Raw genomic sequence first — 24,695 nt, forward strand, 5'->3', positions numbered from 1 at the left:
GGCAAAATACAACTTAATCCTCAATGACAAAGGACTTCATAGAGACTTAAGCCCACTAGGACCATCCTTCACCTGAGTTTAAATAGCATTGTGTTTCAACCACTCATACGTTACATGCTATAAGTGCTGTGTTTCTCTTTTTGTTCACATTGTCTAGTGTTATCACCCTTGAGTAAAAGGACTTACATCTCTGAAAGCCCTTGTTTCTTAACCCTCCTGTCCCCAAGAGTCATCTAGTCCTCATTCTTACTGAAGTTCAAAGAAAAAGGAAACAAGTTGGTAGAAGAAGCTCTAGGCTTTAGCATCAGATACACATGAATTTTTAACCCTGGTTCTGTGTGATCTTCAGCAAGTTTGTAACTTCTCAGAGCTCAATTTCCTCATCTGTGATATGTAACAGCAGCACCTACCTCATAGAGTCATTGTGTGGACTAGAAATAAGGTGTGAAAAGCCCTTAGCACTATGTGTGAGACATGGCCCAGGAAGATAAAGATCTTCACACAGAGAAGGCAGGCTTGTAGGTTTTAATGTTTCATGATTCATGATTGTTAACAGAGCACGCTCAAGGAGGTCCCCAGAGAATCTGTTCTGACTTTAGAAGCACTTTCTGTGGACAATGGAGGGCCCTGCCTCATCATACTCTGGCTTGCTGATCCACATCTGCTGGAAGGTGGAGAGAGAGGCCAGGATGGAGCCTCCGATCCAGACTGAGTACTTCCGCTCTGGGGGAGCAATAATCTGCAAAGAGCAAATGTGGGGAATCATGGTCAGTTGCCAAGGTATAGGGAAGGTGGTCCAGGAATCATCTCATCATACTGCCAGACTGCCCTGGGAAAGGACAGCTCCTGTGGTCAGAAAGGAACTAGGAGAAGCCTTGTGGTGGATCAGACTATTGCTCAGATTGTCATTCTGCCTCCCACTTCATTCCCCTGCCCCTCCATGAGAAGAATGGGCTGGGCCCTGTCTGCTTTGGCCAATAGGATATCAGCAGACTTGACATAGTGGCTAGAAATGTGCTTCAGTCATGCAAGTGGCACAGTTTCTTGTGTCTCTGTCATCTTCATGAGAAGAACTTCCCTTAAAGAGCTACTGGCCCTTTAGCCTGAGCCCTACAGTAAGAGATACACCCCTGACCTGAGTTGGCTAGACCTGCAGAACTGCCAAGCCAAACTTGACCCAAAACAACTGACTCCCAGCTGACCTGCAGATGCACGAACAATAAATGCTTATTGTTATGTGACCTGACATTTCACAGTTGCTGTTACCCAGCAATAGCTAGCCAATACAAACATCTATAAGGGCAGTGCTATTCTTTTCTTGCCTGGATGCATGGGCAGCTTGGGCTGGGATTCCTCCTTTCCGGAGTATAAGCCAGTCTACTCAATAGTCTCTTGTATCTGAGAAGTTCTCAAATTCATACATGTCACTGGGATTCCTGAGCTTGGCCTTTAGAAATTCGTTGCCGTGTCAGACAACTTTGAACTTCATCTAAAAGTGGACTCAAAAGGACTATGACTCTTCAACTAACTCCTGTTTCTGAAAGGACTAAGAATCCAATGCTAGAACAAGCCAGATGTGAAACAGATTTTTTTCTGGTCTCCTAAGAATCTCCCTACATATTTCCTAAATTGCAGAGATCACGGAATTACAGAATAAGAAGGGTCTTTAGAAGTTCTCTTTTTCACGCAGACAAAAGTCACGCCGGGGCTCCTTTGACAGACACCTCGAGGACGGGTGCAGCCACTAAGAAGGTAGAGGGTTTTATTGCTGGGCAGCTCCAGTGAGAAAACTCTGGGCTGTCTTGGGCCGGAGGCCCTAAATCTCAGCTCCATTTCCACCCTACTCTCTTCTTCCATGTTCTGGAGCTGGCCTCTTCTCCCCCACACATCTTGCTGTCCAATTTGGCTGGGAGTTTGTACATGCACACACCCTTGGGTACCTGTACTCACTCTCTCCCCCCCTGCCTGCAGTGCCCTTTCCCTTCCTCTGGTCTTATTTAAGCTGTTCTCCCATTGCGCATGTCTAACGAGCAGATCTTAAACTCCTGAACAGCTGGCCATGTTATTAAACTCAGGGCATTGGCTCATAAATCGGGATGTGCATCAAACCACTGGTGTCCGTCTGTCAGTGTAGGTGATGGCGGTACCCCATATCTGTTGAACAGGAATCTGGGGGTGAGGCTAGGTCTGGTATCCTGACACAAGGTCTTAGTAAAAAAGCCACTGCCCAAGGCCTGGCACAGTGCCCACCATACGGCAGGCCTCAATAAACATGACTGCTTCAGTGGTTCCAGGTGAGAAGAGCTCGGGGGTGCTCACCTGTTTTCTGATGGCCCATTCTGCTTCCCTGGGCAGGGAGGCCTTTGTGGAAAAGGTTCTTAGAATACTAACATATAGAACACACTTCCTCAGCTCAGAGGCCAACTTTATCATGAGACTCTAACTTTCAACCTATTTGTTATTGCTATTTGGCGCCTACCTTTTTCTAACCCCTCTAGCAAAACAGTTCCTAGAAATCCTGAAAGGGTCTGGTTGCTTGGGGACCAGAGGCTGGGGAGGGGTGGTAAAACAGGTGGGCTCCTGTGCTGAGGAGGCCTATGAGGTGCGAAGCAGTGTGGGAGGGCTGCGGCCGAGATGGGACACAGGTCAGAGGTTATCCAGGAATCGAGGCATGTCCCTGTAGCCTGTCCTACAGCCAACATTCTCTCTCGGGAACTTTCACCTTAAAAAGGTTTCCCAGGTCCTTTTTAAAGTTTAAAGATGGTGAGGTGCTGCCTCTTCCTTTTCTTTCCCTCTTTAAACTCATTTGCTTCTCAACCCCTTCAACATTCTCTCCATTCCAAATTCATTTTACCTCCTTCTCATACAGTGTCCATGAGATTGTGCTTAAGAGCCCAGAATAAATGTGTCTCCCGTTCAAGGTCCCAGGAACATACTCCCCCCCAAGATGAAATCTGCCTCAGGCCAGGATAAAGGTGACCACCAAGCTGTAGGCTTGGCAGCCTGACTTGGACCTGTGTACCCAAGTACACAGGTCTTTGTACAAAGAATAGGATGAGGGGAGCCAGGGTAGCACCCACCTTGATCTTCATGGTACTGGGGGCCAGGGCTGTGATCTCCTTCTGCATTCTGTCGGCAATGCCGGGGTACATGGTGGTACCCCCGGAGAGGACATTGTTGGCGTATAAATCCTTGCGGATGTCAATGTCACACTTCATGATGGAATTGTAGGTTGTTTCATGAATTCCAGCTGACTCCATGCCTAGGAGAGACCACAGTATCTGGTCAGGACCCACTACCCCACACCTACAGCTCCTCAGGTGACCCTTCTATCGGGACAGCTACCCCGATTTGCCTCAGTCACCTCCCTACTGGACTGTAAGATCAGACCCTCTAACTGGTCACTGCCCTGCCTTGAGTTTCCCCTATTCTGAGTGATCGTTCACACTGCTGCCTGATGAATATTTCTAGAGGGACGCTTCCGTTGTATCACTTTTTTTTACAACTTTATTGAGATATAATTCATGTACCATGATACTCACCCCTTTAAAGTGTATAGTTCAAAGAGTTGTACAACCATCACTACAGTCTAATTGTGGAACATGTTTAGAACCCCCCAAATAAACTCTATACCCATTGGCAGACACTCTCCATTTTCCCCTTCTCCCCTTTCCCAGCCTTAGGCAACCACTAATCTATTTTCGATCTCTAGAGATGTGCCTATTCTGGACATTTCATATAAATGAAACCATACAATATTCTTTCATGTCTGGCTCACTTCACTTAGCATGATGTTTTCAAGGTTCTTCCATGTTATAGTCACTTATAGCCAAAAAATATCCCACTCTAAGGACACAACAATCACATCATGTTTGCCTACTAGTTGACATCTAGCCACCTTTGTCTGCAACCGAGATCTTCCACAGTAGAAGGCCCTGCCTGCCAAAACAGCTCATGCCCACATACCTAAGTTTCCCCACCTCCAGTCTTTTTCCATGTGGTATTATTCCACACTGTAGACAGAGGAATCTTCCTCAAGTGAAATTCTGACTTCTCTACTCTGCTGCTTAAAGACTTCCAGGGGATTTGAAATTGCTGATATGATTAACACCCACGCTTTTTGTGTGACCCAGCAGCTCTCTTTCCCGTGTGTGAATGCATGCACACGTGCACATGTACACACACAAACACACACACACTTCACCTATGATGTCCCAAATAGAATACGACGTGCACATATTCCATAATTTTCACAAGCTTTCCCTCTGCCTTGCATGCCATTCCCCACTTTGCACTCCTTCCATCCCCAGATACCATAAGGTGATGTTCATTCTTCAAGGTTCTGTTCAAAGATTCAGCTTTATGAGAAGCCTTGCCTGATTTCTTAGGCCTATAGCACTTTATCCGGTTTGCTATTTACCACTACATTGTATGCCAACATTTGCTAACGGGTCTTCCTCTTATATACTTCTCAAGATGATAGTTATCCTTGTATTAAACATTATCTTATTTAACCCCTATCTAGTAGGTACTATCACGGTTTATACTTTGTAGATAAGAAAACAGATTTGAAGAAGGTAACATGCCCAAGGTATAGCGCTTGAAGGACCAGAATCAAGACTTAAAACCAGGTCTGACGCCCAAACCCACTCTGTCTACTCCTATAGATTTCAGACTCCGTGATCTAAATGGTGAGAATTCAAGAAGAGTTTTGTGTTTTAACCTCATTCTTAGTTTCATGTTATATTCCCATCCCATTTTTCCTTTATTTTGGTTTCCTTACCCTTTTATTTAAAATTAGATTTTATCTAGTTGTATTGTTCATGTATTTTCAGCCCTTTCTGGAAAAATATGGGTAAGTATAAACAATAAACAGTGTGTGTGATTGGCCGGAACTAAGGCAGAGCCTCACCAATGAACGAGGGCTGGAAGAGAGTCTCTGGGCAGCGGAAGCGCTCATTGCCAATGGTGATGACCTGCCCATCTGGCAGCTCGTAGCTCTTCTCCAGGGAGGAAGAGGAGGCTGCCGTGGCCATCTCATTCTCAAAGTCCAGGGCCACGTAGCACAGCTTTTCCTTGATGTCTCGCACAATTTCTCGCTCAGCTAGAAAGAGTAGAAATGACAAAGAGTAGATACTCGGCTCTGCTAGTTTGGTTGTCCCATTTTGGTCTCCATGAAAACTTCCTTCTTCCTTCTCCCTTGGATTCAGTCTCAAGATTTGCTTGATTCTCAAGCAAAACTTTGCATGTACTTTTCATCTAGCTCTTATCACTCTGTCTTGACAAAGCTGCAGGCCTTCCTGAGGGCCTTGCAGCACACATCTCCCATCTAGATGGAGGCATATATGCTGGGATTGTACAGAATCTAGGAAAGCCCCTACCTATAAATTCTTCCTGCCTTGGGGGCCACTTCCCCTTAGAAATTCAGACCTTAGTTATTCCATTTGTCCTCAAACCATAAACACTTCGAGGTAATGAAATGCACCACCAGTCTTGCCACCATCCAGCCCCATAAAAACTAGCTCTGATCCTGTGGACGTGGACAGAGGTAGCAGGACCCTGGGAAGGGAGGGTGTGCTGTGAAAGCACAGTTAACGGAGGATGAAGACAAGCACTTCTTAGAATGAGTAGGTCTAAGCCTCGTACCCCTCCCCAGGGTGTCTTGGTTGGGAAACTTGTCCCTTGAAAAAGGCTCCCCTGACTATCTGGTCTGGTCCAGGGCCCCAACCCCAGCTTATGGCCTCCCTATCTACCCTAAGAGAGTTTGAGGACACAGGGCCACTGACTTCTCATTACTCATGAGAGTTTCTGGTCCTAGATCAGATTTGGTTCTGAGCTCAAGTCAAGTCCAGAAAGAGGATGGGTACCTGTGGTCACAAAGGAATAGCCTCTCTCTGTGAGGATCTTCATGAGGTAGTCCGTGAGGTCGCGGCCAGCCAGGTCAAGGCGCATGATGGCATGAGGCAGTGCATAGCCCTCGTAGATAGGAACATTGTGGGTGACACCATCCCCTGAATCCAGGACAATGCCTAAGGACAGAGGAGATAAAGCCTATGAAACCCTTTATTTTTTTCATCTGTTTCTTTCTGGGACCTGTCACCAAATGATCTTCAACAAACCATATGTTTCTTTAGCAGCTGGAAAATTCACCCACTGTGAGAATTATCAATCATATTTTTTGTGTACGTCAATTTTGTGTATGTCAGAGTATTTTCTCAAATGAAACTGTAGGCTTCTGGAAGGCAAATGAAACATCTCCTCTTCTTATATCCCTTGAAACACTTTCACAAAAATGCATACTTGTCAATTGGCACCTAGGATGCACATTCCTTAAGTTAGAGTGAATAATTTGCATATCCTTCAGGCATCAAACTAACATATATGCTCATGCAATTAGAATGTTAGCACTTAAAGGACTATAAAAACCAGCTTAAAAAAATGAACATTCTCTACTGATGAAACTTTCAGTAAACTATGAAAGGATATAAGTTTTCTCAGCATGATAAGAAATCCCTCTTGATCCAACAGCCATATAATTGATGGGGAAACATTACAATATTGTTACTATATTATTATTATTTAATATTGTCCTTGATGTTCTAGCCAATGCAATATGACAAGAAATAGAAATAAGAGGTATTATTTTCAAAAGGAAAGAGGATCATCATTATTTGCAGATAAAGTGGTGTGTATGTTAATTGCTTGGTTGTGTCTGACTCTTTGAGATCCCATGGACTGTAGCCCATACTTAAAAGACCTAAGAAGACTAACTGAGAAACCATTAGAGTTAATAAGATGTCTCAGTAAAGGGCAGATCCAAAATAAATATCCAGAGATCAGGAGCTTACTCTTATACAAGGATGTTGGTCACAGCATAACTTATAATAAGCAAAAATTGGAGGCCACCTAAAGGTTTTGCATTAGAGAAATAGCAAAATCAGTCAACCAATCATGGAAGCCTCACACACAATGACTACCATGTGGCGTGTGAACATGACGTCCACAGCATAAAACCAAGCGCAAGGCGCAGGGTTCAAAACCGTGTGTACCTGCATTCCCCCGTCACTGTCCTTATCACATGCAGTGAAATTATCCTTTAATTTCTTCTCTCCTCCACTAGACTGTGTTAGCTGCAAACTGGCTCATCTGTCTTGTTTCCCAGTGTGTGCCCATGGCCTGCAGCATTTGGCACAGGGTATGAAGTATTGGAGAATATTTGAATGGATGAATAAATGGACAAATCAGTGAATATATGAATGAATGTTTGAAAGATATTTCTGGAAGCTGTCAAACCCTTATTAAAAATCACTTCATTTTGAAGTTCCCTCTGTTTTCCCTGAGTTTTCTATGCCAAGGCCACCTCATACGTATACAGCCACCATCACAGATTCTGCCATTGCTGCTTCGTGAGCAGAAACATTCCAGTGCTGTTGGAAAGTGTGTACAAGCTCCCAGACTAACTCCTGTGATGGAAATAGGCCCTTGCGGTCATGATTTGCTCACATAGATTCTCTTCAGCTCTACTGGGGGACTTGCACCTGTATTCTACCTGGGCTTCCCTCTGTTATCCCTCACCCACGTTTTCATTGGGCTTTGGCTGTCCCTTTGATTCTTCTGAACAGGAATCTCTCCAGGAGCCCAGCTTTCCCTTTCTTCCCCTCAAGTCAAAAAGGGAACAGATTCCAGGGCTAATTACCCGTTGTGCGGCCAGAAGCATAGAGGGAGAGCACAGCTTGAATGGCGACGTACATGGCAGGGACGTTGAAGGTTTCAAACATGATCTGAAAGAACAACGCAGAACAGAAGACTATCAGAAATCACAGCTCTCTTGGCCCACAGAATGGTTGGTAATTTTATTAAGGGGGGGACCTGTGCCTGTTAACCCCGCTCCAACCTCCCATGGGTTCTGGCGTGGACTGCACGCACAGCAGGTCCTCAAAAAAACTCTTTTGCATTGATGCGTGGTTGGGAAAAAGAATCTGGCCAAGCATCCATGTGTGTTCCTGCGCTGGTACGCAGGTCTTCCTGGCCTCTTACCTGGGTCATCTTCTCCCTGTTGGCCTTGGGATTCAGAGGGGCCTCCGTGAGCAGGGTGGGGTGTTCCTCAGGGGCTACCCGCAGCTCATTGTAGAAGGAGTGGTGCCAGATCTGGTTGGGAGAAAAGTCAGATGAGACCAGCAGACTCTCAATGGGCAGGGAAATTCCAACTGGCATGTCCGTACTGGGGGAGGATGGCTTGATGGTCTCAGAATAGACTGGATCTGGAGAGGAGGCCCATCAGCACTGGGAATTTCTGATCACTCTTTCAAGGGTATATTCCTTCTCATCAGGGCCCCAGACAGGACTCAGACCTAGGGCCAACATACTCAGTGTGTTGATTATTTCCATCTGACCTTGGCTCCTCTTCACTCGGCTCCCTCGTCTCCCCTGCACCCCGAGGGACCAGGTGCACTGCAGCTCTCTGGCTTCTGGCTGTGTTTGGCTGATCGAAGATACCAGCAAGGGGTTGCAGAGTGTGAGGCGGGAGGAGGGCAGGGTGCCCTCCTAGCCAAGTTGAGGTCTCCCTGAGCACGGCTCCTGCTGTGTGGCCCCTCTTCAGGCTCCAGCTCTCACTGACCTCTAGCCTCGCCACCCTTGCCCTTCAGCCTTCCAGCTCTAAGAGCTTTCCCTGCTGCTGGTACTCGGGTGTCTCTGCCTCTCTTTCTGGTTCCCTAACTTGCTCACACCTCTGTAAGTAATCCTTCCTTAAATTAATTCAGAACCCCGGCTTAGTGTATACTGTCTCCTGTTGAAGCCTGACAGATATGCATGGACTGTCACTGTCTATTACTGACCAGGCTGTTCTTCAGAGCAGGGTTTCTCAGCCTCAGTGCTTTGACATTTTAGGTCAATAATTCTTCATCGTGGGGGCTGACCTGTGCATTACGGGATGTTTAGCAGCATCCTTGGCTTCCACGCACTGGATGCCAGTAGCACCTCTCCAGTTGTGAGGAGCACAAATGTCTCCAGAAGTTGCCAGATGCCCTGAGAGGCAAAATTATCCTGCCTGAGAATCACTGCTTTAGATGAAGCTAGTTCTTTTTTTTTTACTTCTATATGTGTGCTGTGCTTAGTCGTTCAGTCGTGTCTGACTCTTTGTGACCCCATGGACTGTAGCCTGACAGGCTCCTCTGTCTGGATTCTCCAGGCAAGAACACTGGAGTGGGTTGCCTGCCCTTCTCCAGGGAATCTTCCCAAACCAGGGATTGAGCCCAGGTCTCCTGCACTGCAGGAGGATTCTTTACCATCTGAGCCACCAGGGAAGCCTGGTAGTTTACTTCTATATATTTAATATTTAATAGTTACAGGGCACAATATTAGATTTTGAAAACATTGCATGGTAGTTTTAGAGGAAGTTACTTCTTCCCACTGTGTCCAGTTCCCTCTGAGTGATCCAAATAGCAAACAAGAGCCTTTATTTCAGAGGGATTCAGCAAAGAGTGGTAGGGACACAGGGCTTTGATTTCCTCAGAGGTGGGGCACAGAGTCCTTTGTGTCCATTGAACCCATATGTTTATGGGCCTCCAGTTTTGTGCTGCTGCTGCTGCTGCTAAGTCGCTTCAGTCGTGTTCGACTCTGTGTGACCCCAGAGACGGCAGCTAGGATGGTGCTAAATGTAACCTTAGTTTCCAAGTCTAGAGTGGATAAAAGCAGTCAAAAAGACAAAATGCAAAGACTCATTCATATTCAAGTGAAGGAAGAGGCAGGAGAAGTTCATTTTCTAGGAGATCTGAGAGAGCCCTGAAGGCAAAGGAAGGTCTCCAAAGACTGAGAAGGGCACCTGAGGCAGAGCAAATGGCACAGGCAGAGGCTGCAGGCTGTGGGGGTGTCACAGGAGACAGAAGAGACCGCAATTAGGCTTAATAAGGTGATGTCAGTGTTTCCTCAAATGTGGCCTCAGTTGTGTGGGGATAATTGCTATAGGTGCAGCTTCCCAGGCTGTATCCCAGGCCCATAAATCAGAATCTTTTTGGATGTTGGGTCCAACCATCTGCACTTCATTTTATTTCATTTTCAAAAGCTTTTATAAAGTACTTTGAAGTTTAAGTTATGAAGTACTTTAAAAGTTAAAGATGTTGACAATTTTTAAATTAGAAAAATTTCTTTAAGAGGAATACAGATTTCCCATATTTCCATCACTTACTAATAAACAGTTAACACTTTGGCTTTTTTCTCTCCCTAACCTTTCATCTTTATGTATTTTCAAATTTATTACTATTATCATTTATTCACTTCATATGCTTTCATTTATTACTACGATTACACTTCTGTGTTCAATTTTGTTTCCTATCACTTTTCAGTTAATATAAGTAAATAATTTTCTTTTTCATAGTAAATATTTATTTTTAATAAATTGAATTAAAAATTATTTTAATGCTTATATGACAGTTGATCATATCTCATCACTATCATATATTTAATCACATTGCTATTCAGGGTAGCCTTGATTTTTTTTTTATAATTGTGTGAAAACTATCTTTGTACCTATTACATTTTCTTTTTTGTATTCAGGATGTTTTCCAAAAAAGAAAAGTTCTAAGAGGGGCTGCACATACAATCATGACTAATGCATCCTGCTGTATGGCAGAGACCAGCACAGCACCGCAAAGCAAGCATTCTGCAGCAACAACAACAAATTGTCCATCTAGAATTACTTTCAATTCTTTCAGCAGTGCCTGAGTCCTTATCATAAAAAAAGTTCATTCAGCTGATTCACTATCCATTCATTCTTTGGTTAATCTTCACACACCGTTTTCTCAAATGTACTTTCAAATATTGCGTAATGCTGAAAACCATGAAATATCCCAAAGACTGTCTGGAAAATGAGAGGAATCACCATTGCTTTTATCTCTGTTTGACGAGGCAGCAGCCAATAAAATAAAACCCTTCCTTTTGGTGGCAGTGGAACAGTACACTTGACTGCCAGACATCCATTTTTATAAAAAGCCAAAGCAGTGGGGTATAAAACACCACATGCCATGCCAATCAGTGAACTTCTCAGAACACAGTTTTCCCGGCTTGTATTACCTAAATACAAAGCATCTGTTATAAGAAGCCTGTAGGAAACTGTGGTGGACAAAAATGGAAGTATAGTCAATGGTGCATATGTCTTCAAAGCATCATGTTTAACCTTGAAGCAATGCCTGGAAATGAGGTTTCCCAATATTCCAGGGAAAGCAACTGTTGTTCCAAAGGTCACTGTTACATATACAGAAAAGTCTTTTCTTTTCTAAAGTATTCAAATTTTTTTCTGTGATTTCAATGACCATTGGTTTTCTGAGTTTTGCATCTCCTAAAGAAGGACTGGACTGACCATGTGTATGTGTTGGCATCTTGAGGTCCTTGCATGCTTCCCCAGCTCCCACCAGCACCACACCTGAAGCCCTCAGGTCAGCTCCAGCCTCATGCCTGGGTACTGCCATCTTGGTGACTGCTGGAAAATGCTTTGATTTCTGTTACTCACAAAGAGGCTAATTTTGTCTTTACTTCAGAATAAGAAATTGCCTATTTCACCCTTATCTGCATTCAGTGTTCTCACTCTTAAAATATGAAATAATTTGACAGATAAAAATAACACCTAGCTGTTTTACTCTAAATTTTAAAATAAAACTTTAAATAATTTTTCAAAAAATTTTCAGATTTTCAACTTTTAATCATTTCTATTTGGCCAATTCCCTGGTCATGTCCCTTGATTATTTGTCTGGTGGAGACTTTGTGTTTTTAATTATCAATTTATATTAGTTGTTTATATTAATCCTCTATTACACTAGTTGTGAAATTTATTTGCAATCTGCTGTTTGCCTTCTAAATTTGGTTTTATTTTTCACATACTAGAAATTATGATTTTTAAGAAATCACATTTGTTATTCTTTCTATGACTTATTTCACCAGAAATTTGATACTCATACTTACTATATTGTATTTTTCTCATTAATTTTTTTACATTTAACTTTTGTATTCAACTGATGTGTTTTAATGAAATTGTATGAGGTAAGGGCCATAAACAGATTCCCTGCCCCCCCAAATAATGAATCAGTTGTCACAGAATAATTCACTGAGTAATCCTTTTTTCCCCTCTGGTCTTGGAAGTTACATTTACTATTTCTTTTTTACCTTTGTACTGGCATCAGATTGTTTTAATTTGTATAACTATATATCTTAATATTCAGATATAGCAAGTCTTCTGTCAGTTTTCCTTATTCATAATAGTCTCATAAATTTTATTTATTTCTCCAAACTTTATGATTATCTTGCATAATTAAAGCTTGTGTTATTTTTAGTCAAACTCAAGGAAGCAGAGAGTAAAACTGGAGTTACCAGGATCTGGGGGGAGGGGAAAGGGAGGTGCTCTTGGTCAAGGTGCACGGAGTGTCAGGTATGCGGAATGAGTAAACCTGGAGATCTAACAGAATATATTAGCATGGTGAATAGGGGTAACAATACTGTCCTTAAAATTTGCTAAGAGGGTAAATCTTAAGTGTTCTCACTACAAGGAAAAAAACAAACTGTGAGGTAGTAGATATGTTATTAGGTTGAATATGGTGACTGATACCTAATGTATATACATTATCGAATTATCAAGTTGTACACCTTAAATATATACAATTGTGAGAGTTTTATTAGAATGGCAATGAGGGCTTCCCTGATAGCTCAGTTGGTAAAGAATCCACCTGCAATGCCAGAGACCCCAGTTCAATTCCTGGGTTGGGAAGATTCACTGGAGAAGGGATAGCCTACCCACTCCAGTGTTCTTGGGCTTCCCTGGTGGCTCAACTGGTAAAGAATCCACCTGCAATGTGGGAGACCTGGGTTAGATCCCTGGGTTGGGAAGATCCCCTGGAGAAGGGAAAGGCTACCCACTCCAGTATTCTGGCCTGGAGAATCCCATGGACAGAGGAGCCCAAGTCAGTCCTCACCTATTGAATGGTAAGTGCCAGAGTTTAAACTAGATGTACTTAACCTGAAATCCATGGTCTTCCTGCTCTTCAAATTCAGGGAATTCTAGATGAGTAAGACATGGTTCCTCCTCTCCCCTCCACCCCAAGGTTTACTAAGAGAGAATTAACATACCACACTATATAAGTTTGTGGCTCAGCTGGCAAAGAATCCGCCTGCAATGCAGGAGACCTGGGTTCAATCCCTGGGTTGGGAAGAGTCCCTGGAGAAGGGAAAGGCTACCCACTCCAGTATTCTGGCCTGGAGAATTCCATGGACTGTACACTCCATGGGATTGCAAAGAATCAGACATAACTGAGTGACTTTCACTTTACTTTTAATGAGCCTATAAATCAACTTGAAAAAATTTGACAGCTTTATCCTATTCAGTTTTTCTTTTAAAGCATGTAATGTATTTTTAGGAGTTTCTTTAAAGAGTCCATATTACTATTGTGAATAAAAATTTTGTCTACTGTTTTTAAATTAGATATTATTAGACATATACAAGTAATATGTGCCACATATTGAGCATTAAGTATGCTCCATGCTTTGGGATTATACTATTTGCCTAATTCAACCTTCAGCACAACCTAGTGAAGAAAGTATTTTTATTTCCACAAGTAAGGAAGCTGAGGTTTAGAGGAAGTTTTTGCTCCCAGATCTCCCTGCTTCTGGTACCAGTGTCTGTGCTTTTAACCGCCCCACAGAGTGGAGCCAAAAGCAATTGCATTTGTTATCTGTTTATTTCTCATTCGGAGTGACTGAATTTAAGGTTTAGAGAAAAGTGTATGTGAAGCACAGATTTCAAATCAGCTTTCTTTATTCCCAGCTGCAAGACTGCAGCTGCTCAATAAGCCCTCTGTTACATTTCAAGAGACAGTCATTGCAGAAACAAGAATTCTCAGACAACTGTCAGTGGGATTTATCAAAAGAATATTAGAAATATTGAACACCAACTATACTTCAATTAAAAAAGAATATTAGAAAGGTTCTATTAGCATTTTGCACGTGATTTTGTTGAACACAAACTACTATTTAAAAATTACCCCCATATCTTCCTTTTCTAGATATTTTATTTTCATTTACCATTCACAGGTGGTTTTGTTCCTGATATTAGTATTTCCTAGGTATCTAGTGAAAGTTTGATTTTTGTTTTGTTTTGGCCACACCACACAGCATGCAGGATCTTAGTTCCCAGATCAGGGACGGAACCCCCGTCCCCTGTTGTGGAAGCGTGGAGTCCTAACCACTGGACCACCAGGGAAGTCTGCCCTTTCTTCCATTTTCTGACATGAAAAAAAGCTTCTAGAAACCAGTAGCAATTCTTACTTAAATTTTTCACTAGAGAAGCATCATAATAGTACAGTATCAATGTACCTATCTGAGGCAGGACAGGGAACATAAAGAGGAGAAGTTATTCACCTTTTTGGAGGGGACCGTGCATTTTAAAGAAGGACAAGCGCTGGGCTGGGATGAAAGCTTCAGGAAAGGATAAAACTGGGACTTAGGCTGGACCAGGTCCTCAGATGCCAGACACGGAGTTAGGAACCTACTGATGGTCAGTGAGGAGCTACTGAAGAGTCCCAGGAGGCATGTGACATGATTTGGCCTGTTAGAAAGACAAGCTTTGCAACAGAGCAGAGAATGAATTAGGCGGTTGAGACAGGAGACAGAGAAATCAGTCAGGAAGCCATTGGAATCATCCAGTGAGAGATGTTGGCAACTTAGGCTGGGGAATGCCCAGGGGGGTGGACAGGAAGGAAAGAAAGATGTGAGAAACATCGTAGAGGAAGAGTTAACAGGGCAGAAGGTCTTGATGATATTAAAATGAGCACATTACAGGAGGGGTCCACCAATACCTTCTCCATGTCATCCCAGTTAGTGATGATGCCGTGTTCAATGGGGTATTTGAGAGTAAGGATCCCGCGCTTGCTCTGAGCTTCATCCCCCACATAGCTGTCTTTCTGGCCCATTCCCACCATCACACCCTGCAATGCAAAAGAGAAGGAAGGAGAAGGGAATTGGCTGAGGGTTCCACTTGGAGGGATTCAGGCACTGGAGAGTCTCTGAAGAAGGATAAAGACAAGAAGAATGTCCTTTTTCCCCACTGGAAACCAGGCTGAAGGAGGCGGGGTGAGGCAGATGCTGATGAATGGGGAAATGATAGGAGAGAAGACGGATGATTTCTCACGGGCGTGTCTCCCTTCTCTGTCCTAAAACAATGTCATTTTCTGAGAGAACAGGGCTCATCCATACATTTCTCCCTCTTACTTTACTTGAAGCACACACACACACACACACACGCACACACACGGCTCCCCGTGGATGCCACAATGCAGTGCTTCTTCCCAGGAACTCAAAGCCTTGGGTCCACATAAGCGTACCTGGTGACGAGGGCGACCCACAATGGAAGGAAAGACGGCGCGGGGGGCGTCATCTCCTGCGAAGCCAGCTTTGCACAGGCCAGAGCCATTGTCACACACGAGCGCGGTGGTCTCTTCTTCACACATGGTGAGTGTGGCCGAGTGAACCAGGGGCTGGAGCAGCTAGGGAACTGGGGAGAAGAGAGGTAGTTGGCCACTTCTCAAAATCATGCTGGAGACGATCTTCTAGGCTTTGGGGTCTGACCCCATTGGCAACTAGGGCCTAGTTCCAGACGGACAGGCAAGGACCCGGCCCTGCACTCTGGCATTTGGGCCTCTTCCCTCTCTCTACCCTGCTGTTTTGAGCTCAACTGTGGACCCCCCAATTTCTGTGTTGAAGTCTAACCCTAGTGCCTCAGAATGTATCAGTATTGGAGGATAAAGCCTTTAAAGAGATAATTAAGAGTAAAATGAGGTCATTGATCTATTATGACTGGTACCAAATGTGCCTAATTCAATAGAATGGGTATCTTTACAAGAGAAAATTGAAACAGAGACATACAGAGGAAGACCATGTAAAGACATAGCAAGAATACAATCATCTACAAGCGAAGGAGAGAGGCCTCAGGAGAAACCAGCCCTGCTAACACCCTGCCCTCAGACTGCTAACCTCCAGAACTGTGAAAAAATAAAATTTCCCTTGCTAAGCCAGTCTGTGATACTTTATTATGGCAGCCCTCACAAACAAATCCACCTGCCTCTCAAAGACCTGAAATGATACAAAGTGTTAATCCAATGGAAAAACTCTCTACAGACTTGAAGTTTAGAAAAGAAATAGAAAAAACTTGCAATAAACATAATTAAGGGTTATCATTTACTATATACAAGAACGCTTATAAATCAATAAGGAAAAAGTAAATAGCCCGAAAGGAAAAAAAAAAAAACAACTATGAAATAGATAATTGACAGAAAAGGAAATGCACATACCCAACAATTACCTGAAAAGGTGATCAGCCTCATTAGTTATCAGGAAATGCAAATGAAATAAGACCATTTTCACCCATCTCATTGTTAAGATTCGAAGTTTTATCATAGCTGTTGGCTAAGTTGTGGGAACACTGGCACTCTTTAATCCGAAAAATACATCAATGTACAATCTGGCACTGCCTAAATGTCCCTTGTGGGATATTGTACTGAGGTTAAGGGAAGGGACAGGCAGATCGACATGGACTAATGTGGACAAGTTTCTAAACCATTCTGCTGAGTGAACAAAGCAAGTTGCAGGATAGACGGCCCAGCATGAAAAATTTGTGAGTTTTTTTTAAAGCACAAAAAATATTGTGCATTTTCCATAATTTTCTTTTTGTGGATGTGAACACATAGCAAAAAGTTCTGGGGAAAAAACACTAAGGCTGATCGTAGCAGTTACCTGGAGGTGGGAAGGGGACTGGGAGGAGAAGTGTCGTAATGTTTTAATTTTTAACAAGGAGACTGTATCCATGTACAGTTTATAATTAAAATCAGTCATAACATATCATCAAGGAAAAAAAGATGCAGCAGTTCTAGGTGAAATGTACAATCCTAAGGATAGAAGCCCCTGGAGGACAAGGAAAGCAAGAGAATTCATGATGGGACTCACTGCCCCTGTCACTTCAGATGGAAAAAAAAACAGAGAAGTCCTTCCTCCAGTGCTAATACCTGAATTGGGATGGCTGCAAACTGACTAGGAAATTAATTTTTCTAACGTGTTGCAGGTTTTCTTTTTTTTGAGTGACCCAACAAATTCTTGACCCTTGTGACGAAGGAGAAGTAATAGCAGTCTAGGAGATGGTGTACAGATCACTATCTGGCCAGCAAGCCCCGGGTGGAAGGTGGAGAGAGTCTCAGCTGAGGGGGGATAGGGGTCCAAAGAGAGGCACAAGGCGTGGAAAGAGAAGGTGGCTGCGGAGCCCACCAAGCTCCGCTCAGAACATGCAGCAGGAGGGGAAGAAGAGAGCTGCCGCAGACACCTGGGACGCCGGCTCCCGTACAACCTTATGTGGGAGGAGGACAGCAAAGACCATGACCAGAGGAAAGAGGGAGAGCCCTAGGCCTGTGAATGCCAAAGACTACCTAGAGACTGAGCAAAAGCTTGTTCACACAATTTTGGGGCTAAAAGGAAGCCCTTCCTGTTATGTTCAAAGCAGTGTGTACACAGAGGCCACCGGGACGTCTAGAATCCAACCCTGCTTGTCCTTGCTGACCCTCATGACCCCCTTGGCCATGGAGAACAAGTCCCAACTTTCTCACTCAGCCTCTGTCCCTTCCGGACCTTTAGATGCAGGGTCTAGAACACCCTTCCCCCAACCTGTTTACTACTCTGACTCCCATCACCTGTCAGGCTTCTGTATCAACATTGATTTTCAGTCTTTTTGGCCCACCAGTCTCAGTGCCATGGAACAAACACTGGTGAGAAGACAAGAAGGTCTGAGATGTGATGGAGATTGAAGGGAAGTGCCTGGTTGCTCAGAGCCCATGGTTGCCAATGGGAAAGAGATAGTTAGGGAGTTTGAGACCAACATATGTACACTGCTATACTGCAAATAGATAACCAACAACATCCTATTGTGTAGCACAGGGAACTCTGTTCAATGTTATGTGGCAGCCTGGATCAGAGGGGAGTTTAGGGAAGAATGAATACTCAACCAAAAGGACTTTTGGCTGAGTCTTTTGCCGTCCACCTGAAACTATCACAACATTGTTAATTGGTAATACTCCAATATAAAATAAAAAGGTTTTAAAAAATTTAAAGAAAAAGTACCTAGTTGTTCAAAACAATGCTGCCTCTGGTTTGAACAGTTTCTGGATTGCAGAGAAGTTCCCTAACCTACCATGTTGGAACCATGGAGAAATGGAGAGATGTCAGGAGATGGAGGTGGCAAAAGTTCCAATGTTCAAAAAGGGAAACAAGGCAGAGGTCTAAAACCTCAGGTAATCTTGATATCCAAATTAGGTGGGTTTCCAGAAGGCACTATTAAAGAAAGCATTATTAAAGAAGAAGTGATTTCTTATAACTGACTAGGGTTTACCAACAACAAATAGCCTCCTTTTTTTCCCAAGACTCCCCGGCTGGAAATGAAGGAGAACGTGGGAGAAATTGAGCTTAATTTGATCTTGGCATCTGACAAATTCTCCTGTGACATCACTATTGATAAAGCCATGTAGGCCGAACGATAAAACAATTAGGCATATTCATAGCTACCTGAGTTACTGTCACTGAAAGGAGTTCATTGATAGATCACTGTCAACCTGGAGGCAACAATATACCTCAGAACTCCACTCTTGGTCCTGTCTCATGTTTTATATATGAACTGGACGAAAATATAGAGTACATGCTGATCATATGTCCAGATAAAACACATCTGTTGGCTGGAAGGATCAAAATCTAAGATCTCAAAAGCAGAGAAAAACAAGTTAAATTCACTAGGATTAAATTTAACAGGATAAATATGAAGTTGTGAAGATGAGTCTGAATAACAAACTGTGAAAGTTCTTGTTCAGCCTCTGTGAGAAGGACCTGGGGTCTTGTGGACAGTCAGTAGTGTTCTGGAGCCAGGATAAAAGCTGACCCCACCTCCAGCCTGAAAGCTGTGTCTGCTCCTTAGGACTACACTTGCCCCCAGAGGTGTGGGAAGGTGAGCTCCTGTTCACAGCTGACAAGGCGAACAGGACTACCTTTCTGAAGGAGAATTCACAAACATTTATCAAAAGTCTTTAAAAATGCACATGTCTTTTCACAAATACACTTCTAGCAATTTATCCTTGACAGTGAAAGTGGAAGTTGCTCAGTTGTGTCTGACTCTTTGCAATCCCATTTACTATACAGTCCATGGGATTCTCCAGGCCAGAATACTGAAGTAGATAGCCTTTCCCTTCTCCAGGGGATCTTCCCAACTCAGGGATTGAACCCAGGTCTCCTGAATTACGGGCAGATTCTTTACCAGCTGAGCCACCAGGGAAGCCCATTTATCCTTGGGTGAGTGCAAAGATTTGGCCAACTTTAATGCCAAAAAATTTATTGAATAATAAATAAAATGCTTGTAAACTAGTTGCCAGAAACCTTCCTATAATAGAGCAGAATATTTACTGCCATGGAAAAGGTGCAGGCTGTCTTGTTAGGTGAAACACAATATATTCTGTGTTTGGATTTTTGGTAAAAAACACATCTTTAATTTTTAAAAATGGAATGCCTTTCACACATACTATCTATTTAATCCTCACAGAAGCCCTGAGTAAAGATATTCTTAGTTCCAACTTACAGAGAAGCAAACCAAATCTCAGAACAGTGAAAGGACATAGCTCTCAGGCTGCTCACCGGGGGAGGTAGGGCTGGCCACAGCCCATGAGGCTCCAAAGCCTGGGCTTGCCCCTTCCCCAGCAGCTCAGTGACACCCACACAGCTTCTCCATGTTTGGTGTTTTTGCTTCTGCCTCTCTGTCTCTCTAGCACTGCTGGCAGCAAAAGCCCTAAAACAAAAGGGTCAGTGTTCTTTTCTCTCTCGGAGACTTTGAGCCCCTCCTGTGCCATGACAAGATCTAGATTTATGTTGACAGCCCCCGTGCCGGTGGGCAGCACGAAGTAGATGCTCAGTAAACGTCGGATGACAATCTCTCCACCTGCCTGGGCTCCGCCGTGACAGTCTGCTCTGCCCCTGACTGCTGAACTCCCAGTTCCCACAATCCCAGGCAGCTTGCTCACACGATTTAGAACCATGAAGGGATAGTCTTCTTCACAAGCTGGTCACAGAGCGCTGGGTTTCCTTGTTCTAGCAGGTGGTCCACCTTGAGGAGAAAACAACCTCCAAACGTGGCCAAGAAGCAAAGCTGCCCCTCTGTGACTATCTCCCTCTGGGGTCCCCTCACTCGTGTGACCTGTAGTTCAAGCCGCTCTGGCTTTTCGGTGAACCCTATTGTCTCCCCCTGAAGTTCTGCACTCACAGGAAGAAAGAGTGTTGGACTTCATTTCCCAGCAGCTGAGACAAGCCACAGAGTGACTTCAAGCTGTCAGCCGTGCCATTCTGCAGCACTTGAGGTGGATTCAGATCTGCTTTTTTTTGAAGTTGGAACCAAATGAGAAGCAAGGGAGGTGAAGGCAGGGGGAGGGCAGCTGGCGGCGGGGGCCCTCTGGGGGAAGGCTTGGACCCTGGAGCCAGCCTCTCCTGGAAGGTCTCTGCTGGGGGAAATTCTAAACCTCACTCAGCCGCTTGCTGGTAATTTGTGGCCAGACTCGAGCGTGTCAGCTGAACCAGGGCCAACATCACTGTGGTTTCCTGGGTCACAATCACTTTGCACTCGCAGAAAACCCAAGCGCTCTGTTCTGGCCCTTTCAGCACGTACTACATCTGGGCTTCATTGAGGATTTCACAGAGTTAGAAACACAAATCCCCACTCCTCCCCCAAAAGTGGCCAAAACCCAAAGACATAATGAGTGCAAAGGATTTGCTCACCCACTCATGCCCCTGGCCACCTCCAAGCAAATCCGAGAACAGGGTGAGCGCTCCACACCCTCACTCTGAAGATTTGGTTTCAGAGTTCTCTCCCACCCTCTTTTCTTTTCTCTCCTCCCTTCGGGCGCCCCTTCCCATGGTTCAGTTGCACGGCTCCCTCTCTGGCCTTCAGTTTCCTCAACTGTAAAATGAAAATGGTGACATCTATCTCCCAGGATAATGGATCAAATGAAATAATGGAAATGAAGTGCTTTATAAAGTGCAAATCAGGGTCAGTAAACTCCTGACTCTGTAGACTACAAACTACAACACCTGTTTTTGTGAGACCCTTGAAATAAGAATGGTTTTGATATTTTTTAATGATTGCAAAAAAGTCAAAGAATAAGATTCTAGTACCCAAGAAAATTATATGAAATCAAATAATAAATAAAGTTCTATTGGAACACAACTACATCCATTTATTTACATACTGTCCGTGGCTGCTCCAGTACAATGGCAGAGTTGAGTAATTGTGAGAGAGACCTTTAGACTCACAAAGCCTAAAATATTTACTATTTTGTCCTCTACAGAAAAAGTTTCCCAATCCCTATTGTAAAGGACTGAAAAAATAATAATTCTTGTTATCTCTCTTATGTTCTCCATTAGAACTTGCTCTCAGGATGAAGTCTGCCACACTGGAAGGAGATGAAGGATCTGCTTCACCAATCAATGATTATTGAAAGGAAGGTTGAATTTATGCCAGTTCCCAAAGGCATTTTCATTTCAGTGAAAAGTTTGAGGCCTAAAAGGAAAGCCTCTCAAATATAGTGAGATTTCAAGTAATAGTTGGGGAAATAGATTGGAGTGAGGGCTTCAACTGACAGCTAAGCAGCTGCCTATTATAATCTGCAAATGCATATATCCATACAATGACTGCATGAGGAACACTCCTATGGTGGAAAATTCTAGTGGCACCTCTTATTAACTTCAGGATACCTTGACTTGGTTAATACTAATTAAATTAAAAATGGCTTCTTTCTCGTAACCCTACTGGTCCTCAGGAATCTGCCATTTGGACTTGCTGTTCTGGCTTTTATCCTGGCCACTCTCTTCCCCTGCTCAGATCTAGACCTGACCCCTCTCCTGAGCCCCACGGCCCTGGCACCTCAACTCCATCTCTGAGACTGCCATCCTCATCAATGTCCTCTGGTTGGATTGGCCCCTCAGAGACTTGTACCCCAACCCAGGATGGAGCCCGGTCCCCCAGTCCTCCCTGCTCCTTCCCCTCCAATCCTCAGGCCTTTTACGTCTGGACCCAGCGCCAGCCGGGACCAATGCACTGCTGTAGGAGCCTTGCCCTGTCCCAGCCCACTCCCCTCACAGCTGCCTGAGCAGTCCTTTCAGGGGGCAGACCTCCTGCCGCTACCATTCTGCGATGCCCCATTGCCCAGTCCTTTAGTTTAGTGGAGAAGGCAATGGCACCCCACTCCAGTACTCTTGCCTGGGAAATCCCATGGATGGAGGAGCCTGGTAGGCTGCAGTCCATGGGGTCGCTAAGAGTCGGACACACTGAGCAACTTCACTTTCACTTTTCACTTTCACGCATTGGAGAAGGAAATGGCAACCCACTCCAGTGTTCTTCCCTGGAGAATCCCAGGGACAGGGGAGCCTGGTGGGCTGTGGTCTATGGGGTCGCAGAGTCGGACACGACTGAAGTGATTTAGCAGCAGCAGCAGCAGTAGAAAGCCCTAGTAATCTGGCCCCGCCTTCTCCTCTGACCTTAGAACTCCCTGCTTCCTGCCTTGAAATCTATATTCAGTGGCGCTGAGCCACTTAAACAGTCCCAAAGACCACTTGTCCTCTGTCCTGGGACTATCCCGACTTTAGGACCCAGGTTAGGTACCCATTCTTCCAGGAAGCCTTCCCTGATAACTTCTGGGCTGGGTGAGGGGCTCCTGGGCTTTACCTCTTTCATATATTTATCTTTTCCATGGTTTTCATTTGTCTCTCCTAGTGATTGCAGAACCCCTACTCTGTCCCTAAGGAGCAGGGACAATGCCTGCTTACATAACAAGTGCGCGAGAAGTGTTGCCAGAATGAACAAAGGGAAGGAGGAAAGAAATCTAGCTTCAAGGTCATGATGTCATATTGCCCATCCTGGTTTCCCAGGTGTGACATATAATATCTGCTTATTAGATTTCTTCTAGTTCCCCTCCATCTATGTCACAGGAATCTCTCTCTGCAGCCCAAGGGCTAACCTCAAACTCTAAACCCATTCAAATGGTAAAAGCAAGAGCTTAAAGCCTCCCTGTGCAAAGGGCGATCCCAGACCAGCCACCTCAGCCTCACCTGGGAGCTTATTAGGGGTGGAAATTATCAGCTCCCATCCCAGTCTATGGAGTCAGAATCTGGGGTAAGGCAGTCTGTTTCAGCAAGCTGTCCAGGTGATATTTAAGGTCTGAGCACTCAGGGCCAGGCCCTGACAGTGTTGAGCTGGGAACTTTCTACAAATATTATTTCATTTAATCCTCACAACAGCACTGCCAGGGAGATATAGAATTACTTCCATTGCTGGGTGATCAATCTTCAAGGCCCGCACCACTACCCCGGCCAGCCTCAGCTGTAAAGAGATGTTAGCAGAGTTTGATCGCAAAAGTGGACACAGCCCCTTGGTCTATTTTCCTCTTAATTATTTATGCTCACGTGTCTGTGTGTGTGTGTCGCTGGGGGAGGACAACGACATTGGTGGTGGTCTCACAGCTGGGTGAGGATCTTAACTTCCCCAGGTCTCAGTGTCTTCATCGGAGAATGAATTGTTAATAGATGGTTCCACTTCCTTCCAGCCCTAAAATCACATGATGCCCCGGGACACTTACCCCACCCTACTCCTGATTTGTTGCATCCTGGAGCCTTTAAGACGGAGAAAACTCTTAGCCAAGCATGAATCAGAAGTCAGAGAGACATGAGGTGGTCTGAAGAAAATACTCACCCATTCCCAGCAAGACATCTCACAGACACAAGGGTTATGACTGGTTTGGATTTAAATGCCCTGGGAAGTCATTTCTCTGAAAAGCATCTGCTCCCCTAAACAGCCTCCCAGACATTCTGAGCCATGACAAAGGACACGGAATAGATCTGCTCTGGCCCTGGTGAGCAGTGAGAAGAGAGAGCGCGCAGGTAACATATCCCACCCGGCACCTAGTTAAGAGGGCAGGGAGCTGTGCTGCCCTTGCCCTAGGATGCCCCATGGCCAGAAATGCCTTCTCCTGGCAGGCAGCAGTGTGCTTGCAGGCACCACTGCACACCAAGGGCCTTGACGTGTGACCTAGGCCAGCGTCACCAAAGCCAGGCCAATCTGAAGGCGCCTTCTGCACCCAGGGGGCCAGGCGGCCCCAAAAAGACAGAGACAGCAGAAGCTGTATAGTACTCACCGAGTGTAGAAGAGGTCCTTCTCCCAGTGACTGAGGGCTGGTGTGTCTTTGGCATAAATACCAGAGCAATATAAAACCCCAGAGGCGGATCTTCTTTAAACAGAGTCCCTAAAAAGGCCAGCTGACGGTGTGTTAGCAATATTACCATATAAGGTGGTTTTTTCAATAAATCGGCCTTGGGGGTGGGGAGGGTGGAGAAGGGGGTTGGGTAGAGTGAATTATCATTTGAAAAAATGTATGCAAAAGGACTCCAGAGGCAGCAGCCTCGGTGCTGGCGGATTTGTTCCTTTTATGCTGCACTTGCATAAACAAAACTCACACCAGGCCTTATAAGCTGCCCAGAGTGAGGCCAGATGGAGCTCTGCTCCTGGAGAGAGAACCATACCAAGAATGGCAGTGGGCCGCCTCCCTCCGCACCTCCCTACTTAGGCCCTGCTGCCCGCCACCCCAGGGCAGTGTCCC

General features: G+C 44.7%; 1 protein-coding gene and 1 pseudogene across 2 annotated transcripts; both read right to left on the bottom strand.

Annotated features, from left to right (window-relative positions):
• Positions 1-510: 510 nt before the first annotated feature.
• Positions 511-24,388, bottom strand: ACTG2 (actin gamma 2, smooth muscle). Of its 2 annotated transcripts, XM_006045950.3 has the most exons (9): positions 24,234-24,388; positions 15,360-15,529; positions 14,835-14,963; positions 8,038-8,148; positions 7,697-7,781; positions 5,868-6,029; positions 4,913-5,104; positions 3,081-3,262; positions 511-739 (listed from the first exon to the last, which is right to left on the bottom strand). In XM_006045950.3, exons 2-9 carry the CDS (start codon positions 15,483-15,485, stop codon positions 596-598), a joined length of 1,131 nt encoding a protein of 376 aa, XP_006046012.1. In that variant the 5' UTR covers positions 15,486-15,529; positions 24,234-24,388; the 3' UTR covers positions 511-595. The 2 variants fall into 2 exon arrangements, with proteins under 2 accessions (XP_006046012.1, XP_044781702.1); XM_044925767.1 differs by lacking the exon at positions 14,835-14,963.
• On the bottom strand, positions 10,272-12,795 carry LOC102396617 (annotated as a pseudogene).
• Positions 24,389-24,695: the final 307 nt, after the last annotated feature.

Source organism: Bubalus bubalis, chromosome 12 (genome assembly GCF_019923935.1).
Source record: "Bubalus bubalis isolate 160015118507 breed Murrah chromosome 12, NDDB_SH_1, whole genome shotgun sequence".
NCBI classification, from domain to species: Eukaryota; Metazoa; Chordata; class Mammalia; order Artiodactyla; family Bovidae; genus Bubalus; species Bubalus bubalis.